We start from the raw sequence: 21,117 nt of genomic DNA, 5'->3' as shown, positions 1-21,117 counted from the left end.
AGGGAGGAGGATTTCGGGTCAGACTTAGCTTGGATATTTTGGGTCCTGTGTCCAAGGTGCAAATAGTGCCCTCAGAATAGTGACTTACCTTTAACCCCTTGGAAGCAACCAAGGGCAAAGGCCATAGCCTACAATGTTTTAGGAGTCTCTGGGACTACCCTGACCAACAACTCTGAAGGAGCTTCTCAAGCTTAGTCTGGGTGTATTTGTTAGAAAGTCCATGGCTCTTGGGGTAGCATTGTCAGACCAGGTGGGAAATTTTCATTTAAACTATGTATGTATATATGTATGTGTGTGTATATATATATGTAATTTTAGATAAATAGAAAATATGATTCTGTATGACTGATTTTTAGACAGCCTTACCATTACTGTACCCTCCTCACTCCCTCTCCATCTTTATTGTTTGTTTGAACAAGCTCAACGATTCATCAGAGCCCTTGGATGCTTGGATTCCTCCCCTCCCCCAGGCGCTCGACTCCGTATCTAGGACTGTAATCATCCTGGCTCTGCCCAGTTTCTTTGCCCGCAACATAAGTAGCCTTGCTGTTCCCGCCTTGGCCCAGACCCCAATGACCCAATGCCTCCGATGGTATCTGTTTGAATGTGCCATCAAAGACGGGAGGGGGCGGTGGTGGGAAGGGACAAGGTCCGCGGGGCAAGAAAGCAGCTCTGAACCCCATTAGGAAAGACGGCAGCGGGGGGGCCCCCCGGGTTTCAGAGGTCCTGCCAAAGGTGTGGCCAGCATCCTGAATCTCAGAGAATCTGAAGAGGAGTCTGGCTAGGGGAGGAAGAAAGCCTCGGGCCCTCCGGTCCCCTGACCTTCTTCTCTAAGTGCTTACAGCACCTTTTGATTGAATTACTGCGGACTCGTGGGCATGACAACAAGTCTCCAGAGAGGCAGCTCCTGGAGTGAGGGTGAAGGGAGAGAGGGTGAGGGGAGTTAGATTCAGAGAAGAGGGACGACTCACAGGTAGTAAAGGGTGTTAGAGAACTACTGGAGTAGCTCTCAGAGGAGAGACAGGCTGGGGAGATGACTCCTCCAGAGGAAGAGGAAGGGGCCGTTCAGCTCAATGAGTTCAGCCCGGTAACAGGACCCAAGGCTGCCTAGGCATAGAGCCGGGGGCGGGGCGGGCACAGTGGGAAAAGGGAAGCCCGGAGCATGGGAACTTCATCCAGAATGAGGGAGGCTCAGGGATTGTCCGGTTGTCTCCAGCAAGAAGGAATGCCCTCCCTCCCCCACGGTGGCATCCTAAATATGGGTCTGTTTTTCAGAACAACTTTGGGTCACTCCGAGCAAAAGCACCCCACCCAGAGAAGCCTGACTGGTGTTTTCTGCATCAGGTAAATATCTGCTGCCAATTCCCCAGATGAATGGAGGTGAGGGATGGACAAACCCTTATTACGCCACCCCTATTCCTTTATGGTGGCACAAGCCGGTAATTCCAGCATTTCCAAGGTGGAGGCAGGAGGATCAAGAGTTCAAAGCCACCCTGAGCCACATGAAACCCTGGCTAAAGAGAGAAAGGCCAGGAATGGCAGCCCATGCCCTTCCTCCCAGAGCTCGGCAGACAGAAGCAGAAGGATGTCTATGAATTCGAGGCCATCCTGGTCTACATAGTGAACTGCAGGGCAGTCAGAACAAAACATAAGTCGTCCCTCTTCTCTGAATCTAACTCCCCTCACCCTCTCTCCCTTCACCCTCACTCCAGGAGCTGCCTCTCTGGAGACTTGTTGTCATGCCCACGAGTCCGCAGTAATTCAATCAAAAGGTGCCTGTAAGCACTTAGAGAAGAAGGTCAGGGGACCGGAGGGCCCGAGGCTTTCCTCCTCCCCTAGCCAGACTCCTCTTCAGATTCTCTGGGATTCAGGATGCTGGCCACACCTTGGGCAGGACCTCTGAAACCCGGGGGGGCCCCCGCTGCAGTCTTTCCTAATGGGGTTCAGAGCTGCTTTCTTGCCCCGCGGACCTTGCCCCTTCCCACCACCGCCCCCTCCCGTCTTTGATGGCACATTCAAACAGATACCATCGGAGGCATTGGGTCATTGGGGTCTGGGCCAAGGCGGGAACAGCAGGGCTACTTATGTTGCGGGCAAAGAAATTGGGCAGAGCCAGGGTGATTACAGTCCTAGATAAGGAGTCGAGCGCCTGGGGGAAGGGAGGAATCCAAGCATCAAAGGGCTCTGATGAATCGTTGAGCTTGTTCATTTCCGTCCAGACTCAGCCGCTATCCCGCAATGTGACCTTGAGCAGGGCATCACGGCTTCTCCTGAGTTTCCCCCTCCACGTAAAAGGTATTGGGGAGGCCTTGTGTGCTGGTAGGTGCGCACACAGGCAGGAGTGGAGCTGGAAAATAATTTTGCACACCTTGGGGTTCTCTAAGGGCCCCACAAAGGTCGGCGGACCCAGCAGCAGCGACTGTGGTCTTTGGTTTGCAAGCCAGGTGCCTTCCTGGTGTGCAACTAATCCAATCATACGTCCATCCTTCTATGGACGCCAGTCGTCCCTCTGTCTTAACCACCCCACAACCCCAGAATGATGGGGGACGGCGTCCTAGCGAACCTTGCGGCCTAAGAGACCCTGAGCGCTGAGTTCTAGGCCAGGCTCTCGCTGTCATGCGAGCGGAGAAGGGGGCGGGGGTGACGCTCAGCCCCAACCCTCCTCTGGGTGGAGACTGAAATGTCTGACTTTTTTAAGCATCACTTCGAAGTTTACTGCTGTGAGAGTCCAGGCGAGGAAAGTGACCCGCCACTTATCCACCCGAAATTTGGGGTGATGCCCAAAGAGGGCCAACAACCTGGGAGAGGGAGCGGGAACCCGAGGCGTTTGGGGCGGATGGGGGGGAGCCACGCTTCTCGGTGGAGGGCGGGGCCGACTGAGGACATGCAAGCCTCGGATTGGCCGAGCTGCCCCTGGCTCCGCCCACGTGCTATAAGTCTCCAGGCGGCGCGTGCGGCCTGGGTGTGGGCTCCGCGGCCGCCTCTCCCTCGTCTCGCGCTCCGCGTCCGCCGTCCCTGCGTACCGACAGCCGGGGGCCGCCGCGGGGCGGGGGATGCCGGGCTGCCGCATCAGCGCCTGTGGCCCAGGGGCCCAGGAAGGGACGGCAGAACCGGGGTCCCCCCCGCCGCCACCCCGGGAGCCCCTGCCGTCCCTCCAGCCCCCGCCCCCATCGCCGACCTCGACCCCGACCCCCACTCAGTCCCCGCCGTTGCCCGAGGCGGCGGAGGCACCGGCGGAGGGGCAGGAGCTGCAGCGCTGGCGCCAGGGTGCTAGCGGGGGCCCCGGGGGCGCGGGCCCGGCGGGGGGCGCGGGCGCGGCGGCGGGGGCGGGGGGCCGCGCGCTGGAGCTGGCCGAAGCGCGGCGGCGACTGCTGGAAGTGGAGGGCCGCCGGCGCCTGGTGTCGGAGCTGGAGAGCCGGGTGCTGCAGCTGCACCGGGTCTTCTTGGCTGCCGAGCTGCGCCTGGCGCACCGAGCCGAGAGCCTGAGCCGCCTGAGCGGCGGCGTGGCCCAGGCCGAGCTCTACCTGGCGGCGCACGGGTCGCGCCTCAAGAAGGGTGCGCGCCGCGGCCGCCGGGGTCGTCCCCCCGCGCTGCTGGCCTCGGCGCTCGGCCTGGGGAGCTGCGTGCCCTGGGGCGCGGGGCGGCTGCGGCGCGGCCACTGCCCCGAGCCCGACTCGCCCTTCCGCCGCAGCCCGCCCCGCGGCCCCGCCTCCCCCCAGCGCTGACCTCAGAACCCCGGACCCCTGGGCTCCTGAGACAGGCGGAAGGACGGAAGGACGGACAGGTCTGGGTGCTGGCTAGATGGACGGCGTCATCTACGCGGAGGAGACAGTCGGGGGGCCGGGGGGCCCTGAAAATGAGACTGAGGTGAGGTGTTGTTGACGGGTGCTCTCTGGGGTACGGTGTGTCAGTGTCGAGGGGTGCAGTGCCCGGGATCTCCCACCTCTGCGGCCCTGATAGAAGTGTCCGTTTTGTCGTGGCGTCTTCCCTCATGCCGGGTTAGATGGCAGAGCTGAGCTAGTGGAGGGCGTTAGGCTTCAGGAAGGATTGGGTGGCAAACTTTAGCCAGCGGGAACCTGCTGTAATATCGCAGCATCTGCCCCCCCCCCCTCACCTGCGCTTGCGTGGCCTCTCCGGGGTCCCCGGGACCGCAAGTCAAGTCCTGCCCTTGAAGCTGCTGATTCCCACACAGCTCAGCTCCACCTCTTTGGGGAGGGAAGAATAAGGCCCCAGGATGGCAGGAGGCTGCCTCGGGGCTGTATGACCGGATTCTCCTCCTCTGAGCCCCTGTCTCCCATTGGAGGACGACGGGATCCCATCGAGGTTGGAGATTTGTCCCCCTCGTACGCAGGCCTCTCTGTCTCTAGGAAACAGCTTTTCTCATACTCCTAACCTGATGGAGATGACCAGAATGGGGTGTTTATCACCTGCTCAGCTAGCAGCCCTCCCCAAGGTATCTCTAAGATGGCCCTGCCAGGGATGGAGCCAGGTGACACTCTCTAACAGCCCCAAGGGAGCAGGCATGGCATCAGCTTCCAGAAAGGGAGGCCTTAAAGGGCCAGCCTGGAAATGCCACCTGCTTCTTCCTGACAGATGCCCTTCGGGCCCCATTCCTCTGTCCCTACCCATTGGCCTGGTGGCAGCCTTGCCCCCTGCCTCTGGTGGCAGCCCCCTCGTCTGTGGTAACGTGGGTATATCTGGCTCTCAGGAGAGCTGTGGGGAAGCCGCCACGGGGCATGGGATTCTTTTTTCCCCCTGTAAGTCACGGTAGGATGCTTCACTCATTTAAATCACACCTACAGATGGGTGCTGCCTCGTCTCAGGAGCTAATTTAAAGTCTTCATTTTATAGAATGGAAAAGGGATTTCTCAAGGTCACGTGCCAGAGAGAGCGCCTGATCCTAGGCCTGTGTGTGTGTCCTTTTTATTGTATTAGGGACAGTTAGGGAGAGCTGACCTCTACACCCTGTCTACAGTGGCCCAGGACAGGACTGCCCCCTCTCTGAGTCATTCTCTGAATATCGTCCCTCCTGTCAGGCTTGAGAAGAGAGTGAAGGAGGAAGATGTCAGAGTCACAGCACTTTAGTCCTGCGAGTCAGATATATTGTGATAGGCAGGGGTCCTCAGCTGACCCTACCCCCATCAGGTCCCAAACCTAACAGACTCCTGGCTGGGACCAGTGTTGTGGGGACCTGCCATGTCCCGGCCTCCCGGATAGGACTTATTGAGGCCTCTCAGGTTATCTAGAGTGCTGCGGTCCGGAGCACAGGACTTCCTGGAGGTGAATAGCCGGTGTTCAGGCTGCGGCGCTGGACTGCCGCCAGGACCGCCCGGTTTCTGGTTTGCAGGGATGGCAGCCGATCTGGAGACGCTTTTAGCTAATGGCAGAGAGTGCTTTCTGCCATCACCGTTAGTCTCTGGGAGTCACTGTAATCAGCTTTGACCTGATTTAGAGGTGGGGTGGGTGGATACATGGAGACTCTTGCTGGAGAAGGTGGATGGGTAGGTGGGGGCACAGGCAGCCATGGCCCCTCCTTCTACTCCCATTCCAGATGCCAGCCCCCCCCCCTAAAAAAAAAAAGTCTGAGCCAAGGTACACAGAGCTCACTGACTTGAACCTCAGGTTATATGTCTTCTGTGTACTTTGCAACCAATTAAGTCACCTTCTCACCCTGCCTGGCCATCCTAGGGCCCTGTGAGCATTCCGAGGTCTGGCTCCAATCTCTCCTCACCTAGCAGACCAGTTTCACTTTCTTCCTGGGTTCAGGAAGGTCTCCACTTTGAAGGGCTTGCTTTCCAGACCTCCTCCAACTACCTTTCCCTGGATGTCACCATCCCAGGGGACCTAATTGGGGCCCAGATTACTGTCTAATTTTATTTTTGAGACAGGTTTGCCTTAACCTCCATAAATAGCTGAGGATGACTTTGAACTTTTTTTTTTTTTAAACATTACTTATTTGTGGGTGGGTGAGGGGCGTACCTGTGCCAGAGTGCCGTGTTGAGGTCAGAGGAAAACTTGCAGGAATCCGTTCTGTCTTCCACCAAGTGGGTCCCAGAGGTTGAACTCAGGTGGTCAGACCTGGCAGAGGCATCTTTACCAGTCTGGTCCCAACTGTGAACTTCCGATCTCTTGCCTCCACCCCGCAAATGATGGGGTTTCAGGTGCATACCCCACCATGCTTTATTTATGTAGTGTTGATGTTGGACCCAGGGCCTGGTCCAAGAAGGGCAGGCACGCTCTCAACTGAGCTACATCCCCAGACCCTGGAAGTTATGTTTTGGAGTCTGGCTAATATTACTCTACCCCTGAGCAGAAAGCACTCTTTCCACATGACTTCCCAACTTCTTGAACACTTTTTGTGTGTGTGTGTGAGAGACAAGGTCTCACTGTGTAGCTCTGGCTGAATACTTTCTTGACGGCCCCAAGCCTGCAGACTGGGCAAGTTCAGGGACCCTGGGGATCTGTGCAATGAGGACATTATGTCAACCAGCGAATCTGGGTGCTCGATAAATAGGAGAGGAACATAGCCCCTTTGCTTCTTGGCTGGTCCCAGCAGTGCCACCAGAGGGCAGTGTGGAGCTGCTCTGTGAGAGTTGGGGGCGTGGCCTGGAGCGTGTTCTGTTTCGGGTGCCCAGTCCTCAATTATCCCCCTCCCCGTGGTCCTCAGGCTTGTGGGCTTTGGGCTGTAAGGGTCTGCAGAGTAAGTGGTGATGGCTGTCCTGGGTCCGTTACTGAAGGAGTGATTCCCGTGACGGCTTCCAGCGTGAAGAGCCTGGGGGTCTCTGATCTGTATCCATCACCTCTGGGAGCACAACTCTAGAAGAGGCTCAGAGGGGACCCTGACTTCAAGGAGAGAATCCAGTAGGAGAGACTTCTTGGAAAGAGGCTTCCACTGTTGACTGTCCCCACCCAGTCAGTTCTGTATTTACGGATGACAGAACTGAGTCCTGCCACCACCCAACAACCAAGGTGGCTGATGAAGTGACAGGTCTAGACTCAGGTGTCCCAGACCGGCTTGATTCCATGGGAACCACTCAGGTGCCCTGGCGGCTCAGCTGGAGAGACTCTAGGCGGGGGAGGAAGTGTTTGGGAAATGTGGGAAATCCCCAGCCTATTTCTTCCCCCATTATTCCTTGACTACACCCTGTCAGAAGTGATGAGAGAAGAGAACCCTTAGTTCTGGGATAAATGAACCACTTCCTTCACACGGGGCGTCACGCTAAGCATTCTATACCCATTGTTCACATTTTTCTCAAACACTCAGCAAAGCAAGGTTCTTATCCCCATGGCCACCAATGAGTCTGAGGGCCAAGGTGGGCAGATGGCTTCCTCAAAGGCGTAGAACCTGTAAGTTCAGTGGGCTAATGACAGCACCATTTGGGGGGACTTCTGAGTTCTCGTTTCTAATGGGTCCTGTCCTGGGAGAGAGGTATAAGTTGCTGGAGAGGTGGCGAAGTGTGTCTTGTACCCTGTCCCCCAGGACTGGACACACCCTTGCTAGGTTGTCTGGGTTCTGGGGGTGAGTCAAGCTGACTCAACATACCTGGCTTATGGCAAGGGTGGGCCAAGGATGTTCAGGGCTGTATGCACGGCCGAGGATTGCCTCCAGCTGTCTCCCCTCCCTGAAGACCTGGGCAGGAAGTGTGGTGCCAAGGGAGCAAAGAGCCTGGTGGCAGGAGAGCAGGACCACATGTTCTGTGATAGGCAGAAGGGCCCAAAGTAGACCAAACAGGCCGGAAATCTGGTCTGGGTGAATTGAATTGTCTCAGCTTGGGGCAATGACTTTCCCTTTTTAAATCTTTTGTTTTTTTAAGACAGGGTTTCTCTGTGTAGCCTTGGCTGTCCTGTAACTTGCTCTATAGACCAGACTAGCCTTGAACTCTTATCTGCCTGCCTCTATCTTCCTAGTGCTGGGATTAAAGGCGTGGATGATCACCTTCCGGCTTTAAATCTTTTGTTTTAGATTTATTTTTATTTTAAATTATGTGTGTGTGCGTGTGCGCAGGTGCCCTTGGAAGGCACAAGTGTGGGGTCCCCCTGGAACTGAAGTTACAGGCACCTGTAAGCTGTTTGATGTGGGTGCTGGGAACTGAACTTACGTCCTATACAAGAGCAGCACATGTTCTTACCCTCCGGCCATCTCCCCAGCTCAGGGAACACTAGAGAAGAGCTAACTTCTGGGTGTAAGAAGTCCTACTCGCTGCCTCATAGTGGGGCTTTGTGAACGGTAGAACCACTCTGCCTAGGACAGGAGAGAACACCAAAGATAACATTCCTTAGGAATTGCCTAAGACCACCGGAAAACAGATACGATTCATAGCAGTAGTAAAATTACAGTCATGAAGTAGCAACGAAAATAATTTTATGGTTGGGGTCACCACATGAGGAGCTGTGTTAAAGGGTCGCAGCGTTAGGAAGGTTGAGAACCACTGCTCTAGAGCATCACCATATTGGGAATCTCTGGAACAGCCCCGGGAGCTCCGTGAGAGGAGCGGTGGGGGAGGGGCAGGACCTTCATTCCTGGAACATTCCATTCCAGCTGCTCAGACTGGTGAGGATCCCAGCCAGGGACAAAGACCCAAGGGAACCTCTGCTTCTCCCAGCCCCTTTCCATAGCAAACCCCAGGACAGTCCCGGAGGAGACAGATGTGGGAGGTTTGGGTGGGGTGGGGCAGCTTCTGGAAAAGGTAATTAAGGCTCTTGGCATTGTTCTTCCAGCTCCCCAGTGCCTCCACTTTATGGGTCTGGACTTCTGCATTCTGCTCCTTCTCTGGATGCCGCCCTCAGGAAGACTTCCAGGATTGACTGTGCCCAGTCTCAGCACCCTCCTCTCAGGAGCCCTTACAGTGGCAAGGGCCTGGGAACTTGCTGTACTCTGAGTTGCTTTCCATACACTGCATTTGACTTTGCTTATACAGGACCTGTTACGGTGTCTGTTAGCCAAGAGTGTGGCACACATGGCCGGCTTTCTTTTTAAAGATGGACTCCTCATTCTTAAACAAGTCACAGTGTAGCTCGAGTCCCCATCATGAGAAGTCACAGTGTGGCTGGAGTCCCCATCATGAGAAGTCACAGTGTGGCTCGAGTCCCCATCATGAGAAGTCACAGTGTGGCTGGAGTCCCCATCATGAGAAGTCACAGTGTGGCTGGAGTCCCCATCATGAGAAGTCACAGTGTGGCTGGAGTCCCCATCATAAGTCACAGTGTGGCTGGAGTCCCCATCATGAGAAGTCACAGTGTGGCTCGAGTCCCCATCATGAGAAGTCACAGTGTGGCTCGAGTCCCCATCATGAGAAGTCACAGTGTGGCTGGAGTCCCCATCATGAGAAGTCACAGTGTGGCTCAAGTCCCCATCATCACGTTTATGTCCGTAGCTCCAGAAGGCCATTGTAAGGCAAGTCACTGGTGTAGGAAACCCCCATTTCCCTCACCCACTCTCCTTGTCCTCCCCATGTGAGCAAGGACATACCTGTGGCTCCTTGCAGACAATCAGCTGCTGCCTCCTAGGGGGACGCCTTTTTCTCAGGATGAGGTGGTGGCAACCACACTTCCAAGCAAAGTTAAATGTACAAAGGAAATCCACTTCACATATCCTGATGAGGGAAGGAGGCACATTTACTCACACGCCACCCAAAACGTATAGGCTTCTGTAGAGTGGCTGTATATCGACTCAGTCCCAACTATATACACACACGGGAAGAATAAATCTTAATGATGTGAGGCTGAAATGTGCGGTTTTGAGGTTCACGTTGCCAGTGTCCTTGTGCCTTTCCTTTGGGTGGGTCATGCCTCTCTTCAGTTGATGGCTTCTGGAGGGCTTCTGTTTGGTTTGGCAGTCTGGGCTGGGGCCGGGCTTAAAAAACCCATTTGTCCCTTGACTTGGCTCAGAGCTGACCCTCAGGAGTGTCTCTGTTAACAAGGGTGTGACGAGGAAGCCCAGAGACACGTGCCTGTGAGTGCCCCCTGCAGAGGTTGGGATACTGTGGCGGTGGATGACGACAGCCTGTGAGAGACTGCCCACTGAGGTCTCCTCAGGAGATGAGTTCATGAAACTGGAAGAGCTTTTTTTTTTTTTTTTTTTTAAAAGAGCTCAGTGGTAGGCAAGGCCCTGGGTTTGGTCCTCAGCTCTGGGGAAAAAAAAGGGGACTCTTTCTACAGGTGTGGGATGTACCTAAGAAACTAATTAAAGGGGAGCCAGGACTGGGGGCACATGGCTGTAATCCCAGCACTCAGACTGAGGCAGGAAGATGTGAGAATTTAAGGCTAGCCTGGGCTACACAGGAATACTCCATCTCAAAAAAAAAAAAAAAAAAGACTAGAGATATAACTTCAGAATAAGATGTTTGTCTAGAATGTGGAAGGCCCTGGGTTCTGGAGGAGCTGTGAAGATAACTGACAGGACCGGAAGCTCCTCACTGTTGGGCCTTCTGGAGACAAGTGTTCAAGGTTGCTGCCATTCTTGAGGGGTGTGAACCATGACAGCCTGAGAGGGGGGGGGAGAGTAAACACCCTCTCCTTTCAGGCTCCTGCGGGGCCCGTCCTTGTCAAGAACAGCCGGACACTGGGGAACAAGGGAACCATTGATGCCGTCCAACAGCCTCCCCAGGGCCCTGAGCAGAAGGGTGGGTAGGGGATCTGGAGGGGCCAGCAGACCGTGTACCTGCCTGGGGGTCTCCATCACTGTGACTTGGGCCCTCTGATTTGTATGCTGCTAGGGAAGTGGGGGGTGGGTTGTTGCTGGTACAGCGGCTGAAGGACGGACTCTCCCCTCAGCTGTGCTGATTCCAAATTCCTGTTGCCTGCACATCCCAGCATCCCTAGATGGCGACAGGGATGGTCCACAAGAACAAAGTCAGGTACAGAGTGTTTTTCTCACACCCGGAAACAATGCACCACACCCACAGGGTTACTAGTGCCCTGTTGCCACAACAGGTCCCAGACAGTCACCCCAAGCCATGACTGTTGGCACAGGTACATCAAGAAAATGTATGTCTTGGCACATTACTACACTCTGCCAGTCACACAGAAAATAGCCTGAGCCTTGCCACATAGGTACAGGAGACAGACTTGTTACCATCATTCATGTGGAATTACAGGGCAGGGGTGGGATGCAACATCTTGAGTCTGACAAACCTCTGTGACCCCTTGGGCCTGTTTTGTCTCTAAAATGGAAATACTATTCTCTGGAGTTGTTACAAGGATGCAACTCCAAGTGTTTGCGCGTACCTAAGCATGGCATCTGGCATGGAAGAAATCAGGCTGGACAGCTATTGCTATCAACTGTCCCCACCCCCCACCCCTGAGCGCACTTCCTCACATCCATGCACGTGTGCGTACCGGCTCCAGAGAGTACCCACACCCACACAGGACCGGCCAGACATCCTCAGGCACACGTGCCCTCCTTCAGACATGCCTGCCAGGGCACGTGTGCATTCACAGACAAGTTCCCTTGGCCCAGAACACTTTCTCCAGACAGCTACATGGCTCACTTCCCAGAACCTGTAAGTCTGTTCAATCAAATACCATCTCAGTGAGGGGCACCTTGTCTGAATTAAAGTCCCTTGTTACATTTTTATGCATTGCTGACCTTCTAAGACCACACTGTTTACCTTATTAGGGTGTAACTGTCACAAGGGTAGGGATCCTAAAACCCAGAACCATAACAGGCAAACCCCAGAACCGTAACAGGCTACGGTTGAGTTCAGACAGTGCATGCAGACCGAGACCAGGACCTGGGTTTCTCATCTGAAGCAAGCACATCCAGGTGAATGCTCACCCAGCCAGCCCACTGAGCCTGCTGTTTACACTGTTCCCAGCTCAGGTTCGGGCTCCTGAGTGTGGCTAAACCAGGAGATAGGGGAAGTTGTCTCTCTCAGCCCCTTAGGGGACTGACCACAGCTGGGTGGGGTAGGACCGCCTTTTCAGTTGCCCCTCCAGCCATTCCGAGGCATGAGCAGAAGGAACTGAGGCACCTAGCCAAACCCACAGAGCAGGTGAGGACTCCCTCTGATGACCTGGGGTCTCCTTTGCTGCCTTATTTTTTTTTCCACCCTGACTGGAACTATCAAAGTCACCACTTCAGAGAAGCCTAATGAGGCTGAATATGTTAAAAAGCTTTGCGATCCCCAGATCAAAGGGGCAGGGTAAACAGTGGGCAGCGTTCAGAGGTGAGTGGCCCATGCCCTGAGGGAACAGCTCCCCAAAAGCTGGCACTGCTGGGTTCAGAGAGACCGCAGCCCCTCTCCAGGGGACCTGTTTACAACGAGCTAAAGCTGGCTCATGTCCACTTGCTAGGGAGACCCTACCTGGACTCTGGGGACCCTCCAGGTCCCCCAGCCTGAGTTTCCATTCCAGTTCAGATTCACCCTGCTTGCTTCCTGGGGAGACGGAGTGGGCAGACCTGCTCACCAAAGGCCAGGTTCAGGCTGGAGAGATGGATATATAAATCCCCTTGAACACGAGGTCTAGACTTGCTGAGGAAACATGAGGAGACCAGCCACACTCCCAGTTCACAGTTGTCAGGCTGTGGACAGGACGGACACTCCACAGCCACTCTTTGGCTCCTCCCACAATACAAGCCAAACAGCCTGGGAGGTAGTGCCAGCCCTCTGTCCCGGAGATCCTTACCCCAGGAGAAAGCATACAGTTATGCTCAGTGTCCACAGTTTTTATTGGCGGGAAGTGTGCAACACAGCAAATCTAGAGAAATGGGCAAAGAGCCGGGGTATGCCTCCCTCCCTATGTGAAAACCCTATAACCGAGCAAGTGGGTGGGGGAGTCGACCGTGGCAACCTTGAACCCAACCGCCTCCGATGTGTAAGTGTGCAGACGGCGGCGGGGTTCCTGGGAGGCAGAGGGGAGGGAAAGGGTGACGCACTGGGCGGTGTATGGGAGGTGTATGGGTTGCATCCTATCGTGGCTGTTTAGAACCTGTCCACTATAAAGCTCAGCACCTCAAGAAGTCCATACAAGTTGCAGGAGACTACATTCCCATCCCTCCAAACACCCAGGGAGCTTCCTGACGGCCAGCGAGGTTGGGCCACGAGGCTCTGAGTCATCCAGCTAGACCCCAAGTGCGTGTTCCTGTTACATGATGTCATATTTTAGCCAGTGTAGGAGCTTCTGGGTCCCTGTGGGCTGACCCCATCCTGGCCGCGGAAATCCACCCACGGTGTTGCTACTGAGACCTACCACCCAGGCTGGCTTTGTTCTTTCCAGGCAAGTAGCCTCAGTGACCCACGTCACGCGCAGGTCCAAGAGTGGGGTGCAAGGACCAGACGGCCCTCCTGTCAAGAACCTGACTTGGCTCTAAGTCCATAGGCGCCCTATGCGGGAAAGGTCTGGGCTGTTCACAGGTCCAACCCTGTAGCACTGGGGCCAGCTGGCACAGGCAGCCTGTGTCCTGGTCGCATCCCCCCACACATCCCTGATGACCCCCGCCCCACCCCCCATGAAGCTCGTTCCTTTCTGGCCAGGATCAGAGTCAGTTGCAAGGCAGCCAGGTGGGATAGGAGTGAGCCCGGGGCAGCAGAGGCTGCATGGGGGTCACGTAGTAATTAACAGTGGCTGGCACCACCCCATCAGAGCCTGGACGCCGCCAGGCCAAGGCGGCGGCGGCAGCGGGGCCCTGCTCAGCCAGCGCCTGGAGGGCTAGCATGGCGATGAGGTCCAGGGTCTGGCGGCGCTCGTGGCTCATGAGGCACACGGTGCTCTCATTGACCACCTGGTGCAGCGTCCCGAGGCAGGCATACCGGCGGGCCGCGTCGGCTCCGCCAAAGTGGGCCTCCAGGTAGCGCTCCAGAATGCGCCTCTGCTCCACCAGGTCCGGGAAGTCGATGAAGAAGCGGGAGCACATGTATCGCTGCAGGGCGCGGACGTCGGTGCTGGGCCTTGGCCGGAAGCCCCGCACCAAGAGGTGGCAGTACTTGAGGAGGCCGCCGCCGCGGATCTCCTCGGGGCTGCGTGTGGCAATGACGCGGTGCTGCAGGTGCTCCAAGGCCTCGGCAAAGTCCCCGTAGAGGCTCTCGCCTGTCACGGTGGGGTGGAAGTCCTCTGACATTGGTGTGGGGGAGCACTGGCCGAAGAGCAGCAGGGAGTCCAGGATGATCTGGAAGGAGTCGACGCTGAATTCAAACTGGCGCCTCACGGAGTCCACGAACTTGAGTTCCACGTTCTTGCCGCTCTTGTTGGACAGCGAGATGAGGCTCCAGCGGTCCAGGTCTGTGCACACTTTCACCAGCTTCTGCACATAGGCCTCCTTGAGTGTCAGTGGCGTGATCTTGGCCCGGCTCACTCCCTCTGGCAAGAAGTCCAGCAGGCAAGCCAGGACCACCGCCTTGGTTAGCTGGAAGGATGCCTCACTCTGCAGGTCCATCTGGAACACCAAGTCCAGGTCCTTGTAGCCTAGGCCACTCTCAGGGTGCAGCACGTGGCTGGCGGCGGAGCCGTGCAGTCGGACACTGTGCACATGCAATCCCTGTTCTTCCAGACTGCTGCGGACCACCTGCAGGGGACGGTGGGGGGGGGGGAGGAAGAAGATCAGGTGCCTGGGTCTCTCAGGTGCCTGGGCCTCTCCGGTCTGCACCAAGGCCTTCCAAGATTAATCATCCTACCACCCATCACTGTGGACCTCTTACCAGCTTCTGTGTCTTTGTGAAGTCTTTTAACTTACAAAGCCTTGATTTGCCAATCTGGAGAAGGGCCCAGTTGAAAGGAATGACTCAGAAGAGCAATAAAAATAACAAATGCAAGCTGAGAACTTACTAAGCACTTTACATTAAAATACAACCTCACTTAATCTTCATAATAACCTGATGAGGCAAGGTATATTCCTGCTTCACAAGTTGGGAAATAGAAGCCCAGAGCAGCCTGAGAACTGTCCAAAGTCACACAGCTGGGAAAGATAGAGCTGAGCTTTCAGTTGAGAGCCTAGGTCTTCCCACTGTACTACCTGACCTTCCTAACACAGCCAGGCAAACACTTGGCATGATGCCAGGCACTTCGTGATGGGGTGCTCAGCACCCCTCCCTCCCTCATGCCTTCGCTCATTACTCCCATGACAGTCAGTTTTGAGGACTACTATCCCAGTCAACAGATGAAGGGGTATTTAAAAAACAACAACAACAACAACACATCCAATGCTGTAGAGTAGGCAGGCTAAGACCAGAACCCACATTGGTTAGATTCACAAGTCCATCTATGTTCTCTTGAATTTTTGAAATTTTGATTTAATTTTATTTATCTTTTAATTTTTATTTATTTATTTATTTTTCTTTTCTTTTGAGACAGGGTCTCACTATGTAGCTCTGGCTGTCCTGGAACTCATTCTATAGACCAGGCTGGCCTTGAACTCAGAGATCTGCCTGCCTCTGTTTCCTGAGTCCTGGGAATAAAGAGGTGCTCCACCATGCCTGGCTAGTTTTAAAAGATTTTACTTGTATTTTATGTATATGTGTGTTTTGCCTGCATATACACATGTGCTCCATCCATGGAGGCCAGAAGTGGGCTTTAGACTCTTGGAACTGGGGGTTACAGGTGGTTGTGGGGCTGTCCTGTGGGTGCTGGGATAGAAGCCAGGTCCTCTGCAAGAGCAGCCAGTGCTCTTAACTGCTGGGCCTTCTCTCCAGCCCCATTCTTTCTTTTGACTGTGACACATACTTTTTTTTTTTTAAAACAAAGAACCAGGGAAGCAAATCCTACACGAGCAGAGGCCATTCAGAAATGACTGGGCTGGGCTGGGGGTGGCAGAGCAGGCCTGTAATCTCAGCCACTTTGAAGGCTGAGGCAGGAGAATACAGAGGACTCCACCTGGAGCCCCAGGGCTGATGGCATGGGAACCTGACAGGGACACCTGTAAGTCTTCGGGAACTCGGTTCTTGGCTAGAGCCCTGGGCAGTGGCATTCGTGGGGGAGAAGTGAAGCTGGGGGTGAATACAGACATCTGGTTTCTCGGCAACCCCAAACCCTCACACAGTGTCCTGAAAGTGACCAGGCAGCATTCCTGCCCATGGTGACTCGGCAACCCCACCTCCTTGCCAAGCCAAGTCAGCGCGGGCTCTGGGGCAGGTTGTTCTCCAGCCTCCCAGGGAATTACTGGGAAGAATGCATGTAAATGCTGAGGAGGCAAGCCGCAGTGGGGCAATCTGAGGCGGGCGGCTCCCTCCAGGAAGACTTCCGGGAGGAGTTGTCATGGTAATGGGGGTGGGAAGGAAAGGACATTCAGCACAGGGTGGGAAAGGGAGGAGTACCACGGTCAGGTATTTAGTAAGCATCAGATGCAGGACCTCAGCAGAATCCGTGGTGGGGGAGGGGACTTGGGTGTAGCTCAGCTGCAGAGGGCGTGCCTAAGATGTGTAGAGCTCTGGGCTCCATCCTCAGCACCAAAATCTAACCAAAGTAACCAATCAACCAAACAAGAATCTCCGGGGATAGATCTTCATGATCTCTATGTTATAGATGGAGAAACTTGGGTTCACAGGAATGAAGTCACATCCTTAAACCCAAGAACGGCCAATTCCAAGCCTATCTTTTTGTTTTGCTGCCGAGTGAGGACTGAACCTGGAGGTCATGTATGCTAAACTCACTCTGCAGCTGGTCCCCAGCCCCTAGCAGAGGCTGCTCTCTCTACCACATTCAGGCCCAGGCTTCAGGAGCAGCAGACTTTAAGTGTTCTAATCTTGCCTTTTCAAAACTTCAGCTGGGCAAGGTGGAGAATGCCTGTAATCCTAGCACTTGGGAGGCAGGAGGATTACTGAGAGTTGGAGACCAACCTGGGATATATAGCAAGACCAGGTGTCAAAATTAAACCAATTTCCCTACATCCATCTATCTATCTATCTATCTATCTATCTATCTATCTCATATATATATGCATATACATAATACATATGTGTGTGTGTGTGTGTATATATATATATATATATATATATATATATATATATATAATTTTTTTTTTTGAGATAGAGTTTTTGGTAGCCCAAGTTGACCTCAAACTGGTTGAGTCTGCCTTTGAACTTTTAATCCTCCTACCTCCGTTTCCTAAGTGATGGAAATGCAGGTACACCACCACTTTTTTTTCTTTTTCCTCTCAAAGTGAGAATGAACCTTGAATCACAGTGGCCCAGAACAGTTGGTGGTGGGAAGGTAGGGGCTGGGAATGTATTTAAGCCGAGCAGGGCCAGTTGCTTGCAGTCAGCATGTGATTCTTTCATTCCACACCTTGGCAACTGTCCCCAGTCAGCCATCAGGTGAGCTAACTGGGGCCTTAATGTTAACTCCTGCTCCCCAGCTGATGCCCACCCCGGGGCATGGCATCTGGCCAGGTGAGTGAGTAGGCAGCAATCCCCTCATTACAGCCCCTGCGTCAGGGCCATGGGGCCAGCTGCGCCAGCCAACCACTGGCTGTTGTTTCTTTCCCAGGTATGACTACTGCCAGTCTGACAGGCGGTCCCGGATACTGCCCCACACAGGGACTGCAGGACAGCTTGCAGCCTTCCAAATCAGACTTTCCAGCCTTGGAGGGGGCAGTGGCTGTAGCCTCCCTCCTTTCTCCTGTGCTGAGGCACCCCGCTCCCCAAACTGCTCTGTCCAGTCCTCTGCTGAGACCGACCTTAGGAAGACTGAAGACTTGCAAGGCTTGCAAGAGCCAGGCCTCTGGCTGCAACTGGAGAGATCAGATTGTTTAGTTCAATTCTCTGGGCCCAGAGAAAGCAATTGACTTGTTCAAGGTCACAAAGACAGTGGGTGGCTGAGTTGAACGAGAACCTGGTCTCCAGAGCTGGAGAAGGGGCTCCTATAAGGAGGAGGGTCCCTCTAGCCAGACACAAGCAAGGGTGTATTTTTCTAGCTGCTCAGACTGTTGCTATAGAGAAGATTTTGTTGGGCACAGAGGTAGAAGAAGGCCTCCCGTTCTTGAACCATGAGACAACTTGGCTCTGGGGAGCAGCCCTGAAAGTTCCTCGCTTCCCCCCCACCCCCAACATCCCAACAGCTTTTAAAGCTGCTCACTGTGGATCCCCACCAGGAGACAGACTGGCTGCATAGGCAGGTGAAGGCGCGTGTTCTCTTGGGAGTCTGGAACCAGCAAGGATATTGCTGAGGAGTTGAATTCATTTCCACTGCACAGATGAGGCTGCTAAGCCCAGCAGAGAGAATAAACACTGAACCCCGACACCCGACTCTCGGTCTAGCCCTGAGGCCTCTGCCACCTCTCTGCTCCACAGCCAACAGTTCCCTGTTCTGGGATGTCCCTAGTTTAGGACATAGTTTAGAGCCATGAAAATTGGCTCCCACTGACTCTGTCTCCCTCACATGGCTAGGAGACAGCAGTTGGTGCCCAGTCACATTTATGCCCTTAGTGTCAGGTTGGATACTTGTTTCTGCAGAGGTGTGATCACGCTGGGCACCACCTTTCCATCCCTTCATGCCTGGGATTATGGTATTTCCTCAAGAGAAAAACCGGCACAGTGGTGGCATACACCTGTCATCCCAGCTACTCAGGAAGCTGGGGCAGGAGGAGCATTTGTGCCTACAAGTTTGAGTGGAGCCCAGGCAAAACATAGAAGATCCTATCTCAAGACAAGCCAAAGCGGGTTTACTAATAATCCAGACAACAGCGGGCAAGTGAGGAATGCTTCAGCCAGCTCCACTGCCACAGCCAGTGAGTCAGCCCAGGAGAATCTGTCTCCACCCCCTCCATCTCATTCCTGGTTCCTAGGAAGGGAGGGTAAGACCATCCCCCAGCAGCCACCCTCCCTCTCTGTTGGAGGCCATAGTAGCAGGGGGATGTCCAGTTTTACCTGGTTTGTGTGTAAAGCCCATGATTGGCAGTAACACACAGGAAGCATCGCTGGACTTTGCTGGTTCCCATTATCCGGAGACGCCCCTAAAGATCTAGGCGTTGAGCTTGGGAGCCAGGGGAGAGGTGGGAAACTCTGGAACCTCCACCAGCTGCTCCCGGGGAGCTCCAGGATTCCCTAAGCTTGATCTCCACCTCACTGGGTAGCCTTAGGTGGCTCACCGTCCCACCTGAGGCCTCAGCTAGAGTGGGGGACGAGAATGGGCATCCTCTGGTATTTTAGAATACCGTCGGAGGTCATACAGGGTTAATAGAAGAAAAGCTGGAGTTTGATGGAGGGAGCAGCTGCCAGAACCTTCCCCCTCCTGATCCTCAGGAGGGGGCTGGTGCTTTGGGGTCTGAACCTTGGACTGGCCTTCATTTCCAGTCTTAAGGGAGGAAGAACACCTAAAATGGAAATGTGATGCTATCTTCAAGGGTGGGGTCTCCGGCCTGGCCGAAGCACGTGGGAGGCAGAGAGTCTTCCCAAGGATTTCTGAGCTGTTTCACCTAGCCAAGGTTTCTTGAGCCAAGGGCTGTGGGAACACAAGGACAGAGTGCCCTTAGAATCCTGGGGGTGCAGGAGGTGCAAGAATGTGGAGTAGAGGAAGAAAACTATTTTGGAATCAAGCACACATACTCCTCATTGGCGGCTGCCCGTGTATCTTTTGCCTTTGCTTGCAAGATGGGACGATGCCCCAACTAGTGCTTTCCTCATCTCCCAGCCAGGGTCTTGGGTGAGTGGTTCCCAGGGAATAAGGACTCCCCAAGACTGTGGACAGGAAAGCTCAATAGGGTGCAGGAAGAGCAGAGCTGGTAGCTCCGGTTCCCGTTCCTTAGATTCCCTGGTTGCGGAGCCAATCGCAGGCTCCAGGTGTCTTGCGGCAGAGCATCGCCCGCCCCCTCCCCCGACCCTGCCAGCGCCCCCTCACCTGCACGATCTGCCGGGGCTGCACGCTGAGCGTGGGGAAGTTGCCGCGCCCGTGAATGGGGATCGGCTCGCTCAGCAGCGCGTCCAGCCGCTTCACCTGTGGCCAGCTCAGTCGGCTCTGGTGCCGTCCCGGAGAGGCCGAGGGGGCCTCCGGGTCCGGGCCGCCGCCGGCCGCCCCAGCCGTGGCCACGGCCGAGGCCGCATCCATCCCCACCTGCGCAGCTGGCCGCTCCAGGCTCTCAACTCCACTCTCCGACGGCATCACTCGCCCGGCCCCGGCGCCCCGACGGCAGAAACCCGGGAATGGTTAAGGCGAGGAGAGCAGTGAGAGTGGCGGCGCACCGGCCGAGGCTGGGGGCGGGGTGCGGGGTGCGGGGACCCGGCGGCGGCGAGGCAAAGCCAGGGGACACCTCCGACGGCGGCTGGGACTAACAGACCTTAGAGCCAGGTGGCTGGGGCCCAGCTGACTCTTATAGGCAACGGGCCGCACTCCCATTGGTCGGCACAGCTGTCACGCAGCGGGAGCCGCCCCGCCTCTCATCCCACCCCCTACCATTGGCCAACAGAGTTTCGCACAGGAGTGCCGGCTCCCAGGGATTCTGATTGGTGGAGAGGCACGCCCCTTCCCCGCCCCCTCTCTCCGGCTGAATTCCCTCCTTTGGTCTTTAAAGAACTTCTGCAGCACGCGATTGGCTCGAGCCTGCCGGGACTTAGAGAGACAGCGCCCTCCAGCGGCAGGAGGAGGGAGGTCTCTGTAGAGGAATGTTGCGGCGTTTAATGAGACGGCTGCTTCCCAATTTATTGCCTTGATTGGCCCTTCGAACCGCAGCATGCCTGCCGTCCATGTTGCATTCTAGGTGAGGTGAAATCTGCTCAGAGAGGGCGTTATTTGCAATCATCGCATAGCGTGTGAGTGCCCGTTATGGTCCTCCTGATGGAGGTGTAAAAAGTCTATGCAGCATCCTCTCTCCGCCTTTCTGGGATCGATATTTCTGGTTTTCCTCTCTCTCTCTCTCTCTTTGCAGATCATAGAGGCTGAGACTTATTGCTACTTTTGAATTTGCTCACTTTGTTTTTCAGATTTTAAATATATGTGTCGTGGGGAGGAGGAAGGACCGTAATCGAGTCACCCTGATTCGTAACTTCAGTGTTTTTTCTTCTCATTCTCCTAATAATATAACAAATTCCATATCCTCCCATCCTCCTATAAGGCAGGCTGAGGAGTAACGTGACAGTGAAGGAGGAATCAGGACTTAGAAGCAGCTACTACATCCCAGGGTCTGACAGAACACAGCTTGGCCCGCCTCAGACCAGAACACACATTTCTTCTTCCCGGAAGCCAGCTCCACCG

General features: G+C 55.0%; 2 protein-coding genes across 2 annotated transcripts; one reads left to right on the top strand and one right to left on the bottom strand.

Moving 5' to 3' along the window:
- Positions 1-2,952: 2,952 nt before the first annotated feature.
- On the top strand, positions 2,953-9,728 carry LOC121827401 (TMF-regulated nuclear protein 1). Its single transcript, XM_076565340.1, has 2 exons — positions 2,953-3,867; positions 8,719-9,728. Exon 1 carries the CDS (start codon positions 3,054-3,056, stop codon positions 3,723-3,725), a length of 672 nt encoding a protein of 223 aa, XP_076421455.1. The 5' UTR covers positions 2,953-3,053; the 3' UTR covers positions 3,726-3,867; positions 8,719-9,728.
- A 2,924-nt stretch (positions 9,729-12,652) lies between these two features.
- On the bottom strand, positions 12,653-20,405 carry Tent5b (terminal nucleotidyltransferase 5B). Its single transcript, XM_006975621.4, has 2 exons — positions 19,768-20,405; positions 12,653-14,503 (listed from the first exon to the last, which is right to left on the bottom strand). Exons 1-2 carry the CDS (start codon positions 20,026-20,028, stop codon positions 13,484-13,486), a joined length of 1,281 nt encoding a protein of 426 aa, XP_006975683.1. The 5' UTR covers positions 20,029-20,405; the 3' UTR covers positions 12,653-13,483.
- Between the last annotated feature and the right edge of the window lie 712 nt (positions 20,406-21,117).

The sequence above is a fragment of the Peromyscus maniculatus genome, chromosome 2 (genome assembly GCF_049852395.1).
Source record: "Peromyscus maniculatus bairdii isolate BWxNUB_F1_BW_parent chromosome 2, HU_Pman_BW_mat_3.1, whole genome shotgun sequence".
NCBI lineage: Eukaryota > Metazoa > Chordata > Mammalia > Rodentia > Cricetidae > Peromyscus > Peromyscus maniculatus.
The sequence above is the reverse complement of the archived record's forward strand: the minus strand, read 5'-3'. Positions and strand labels throughout refer to the sequence as shown.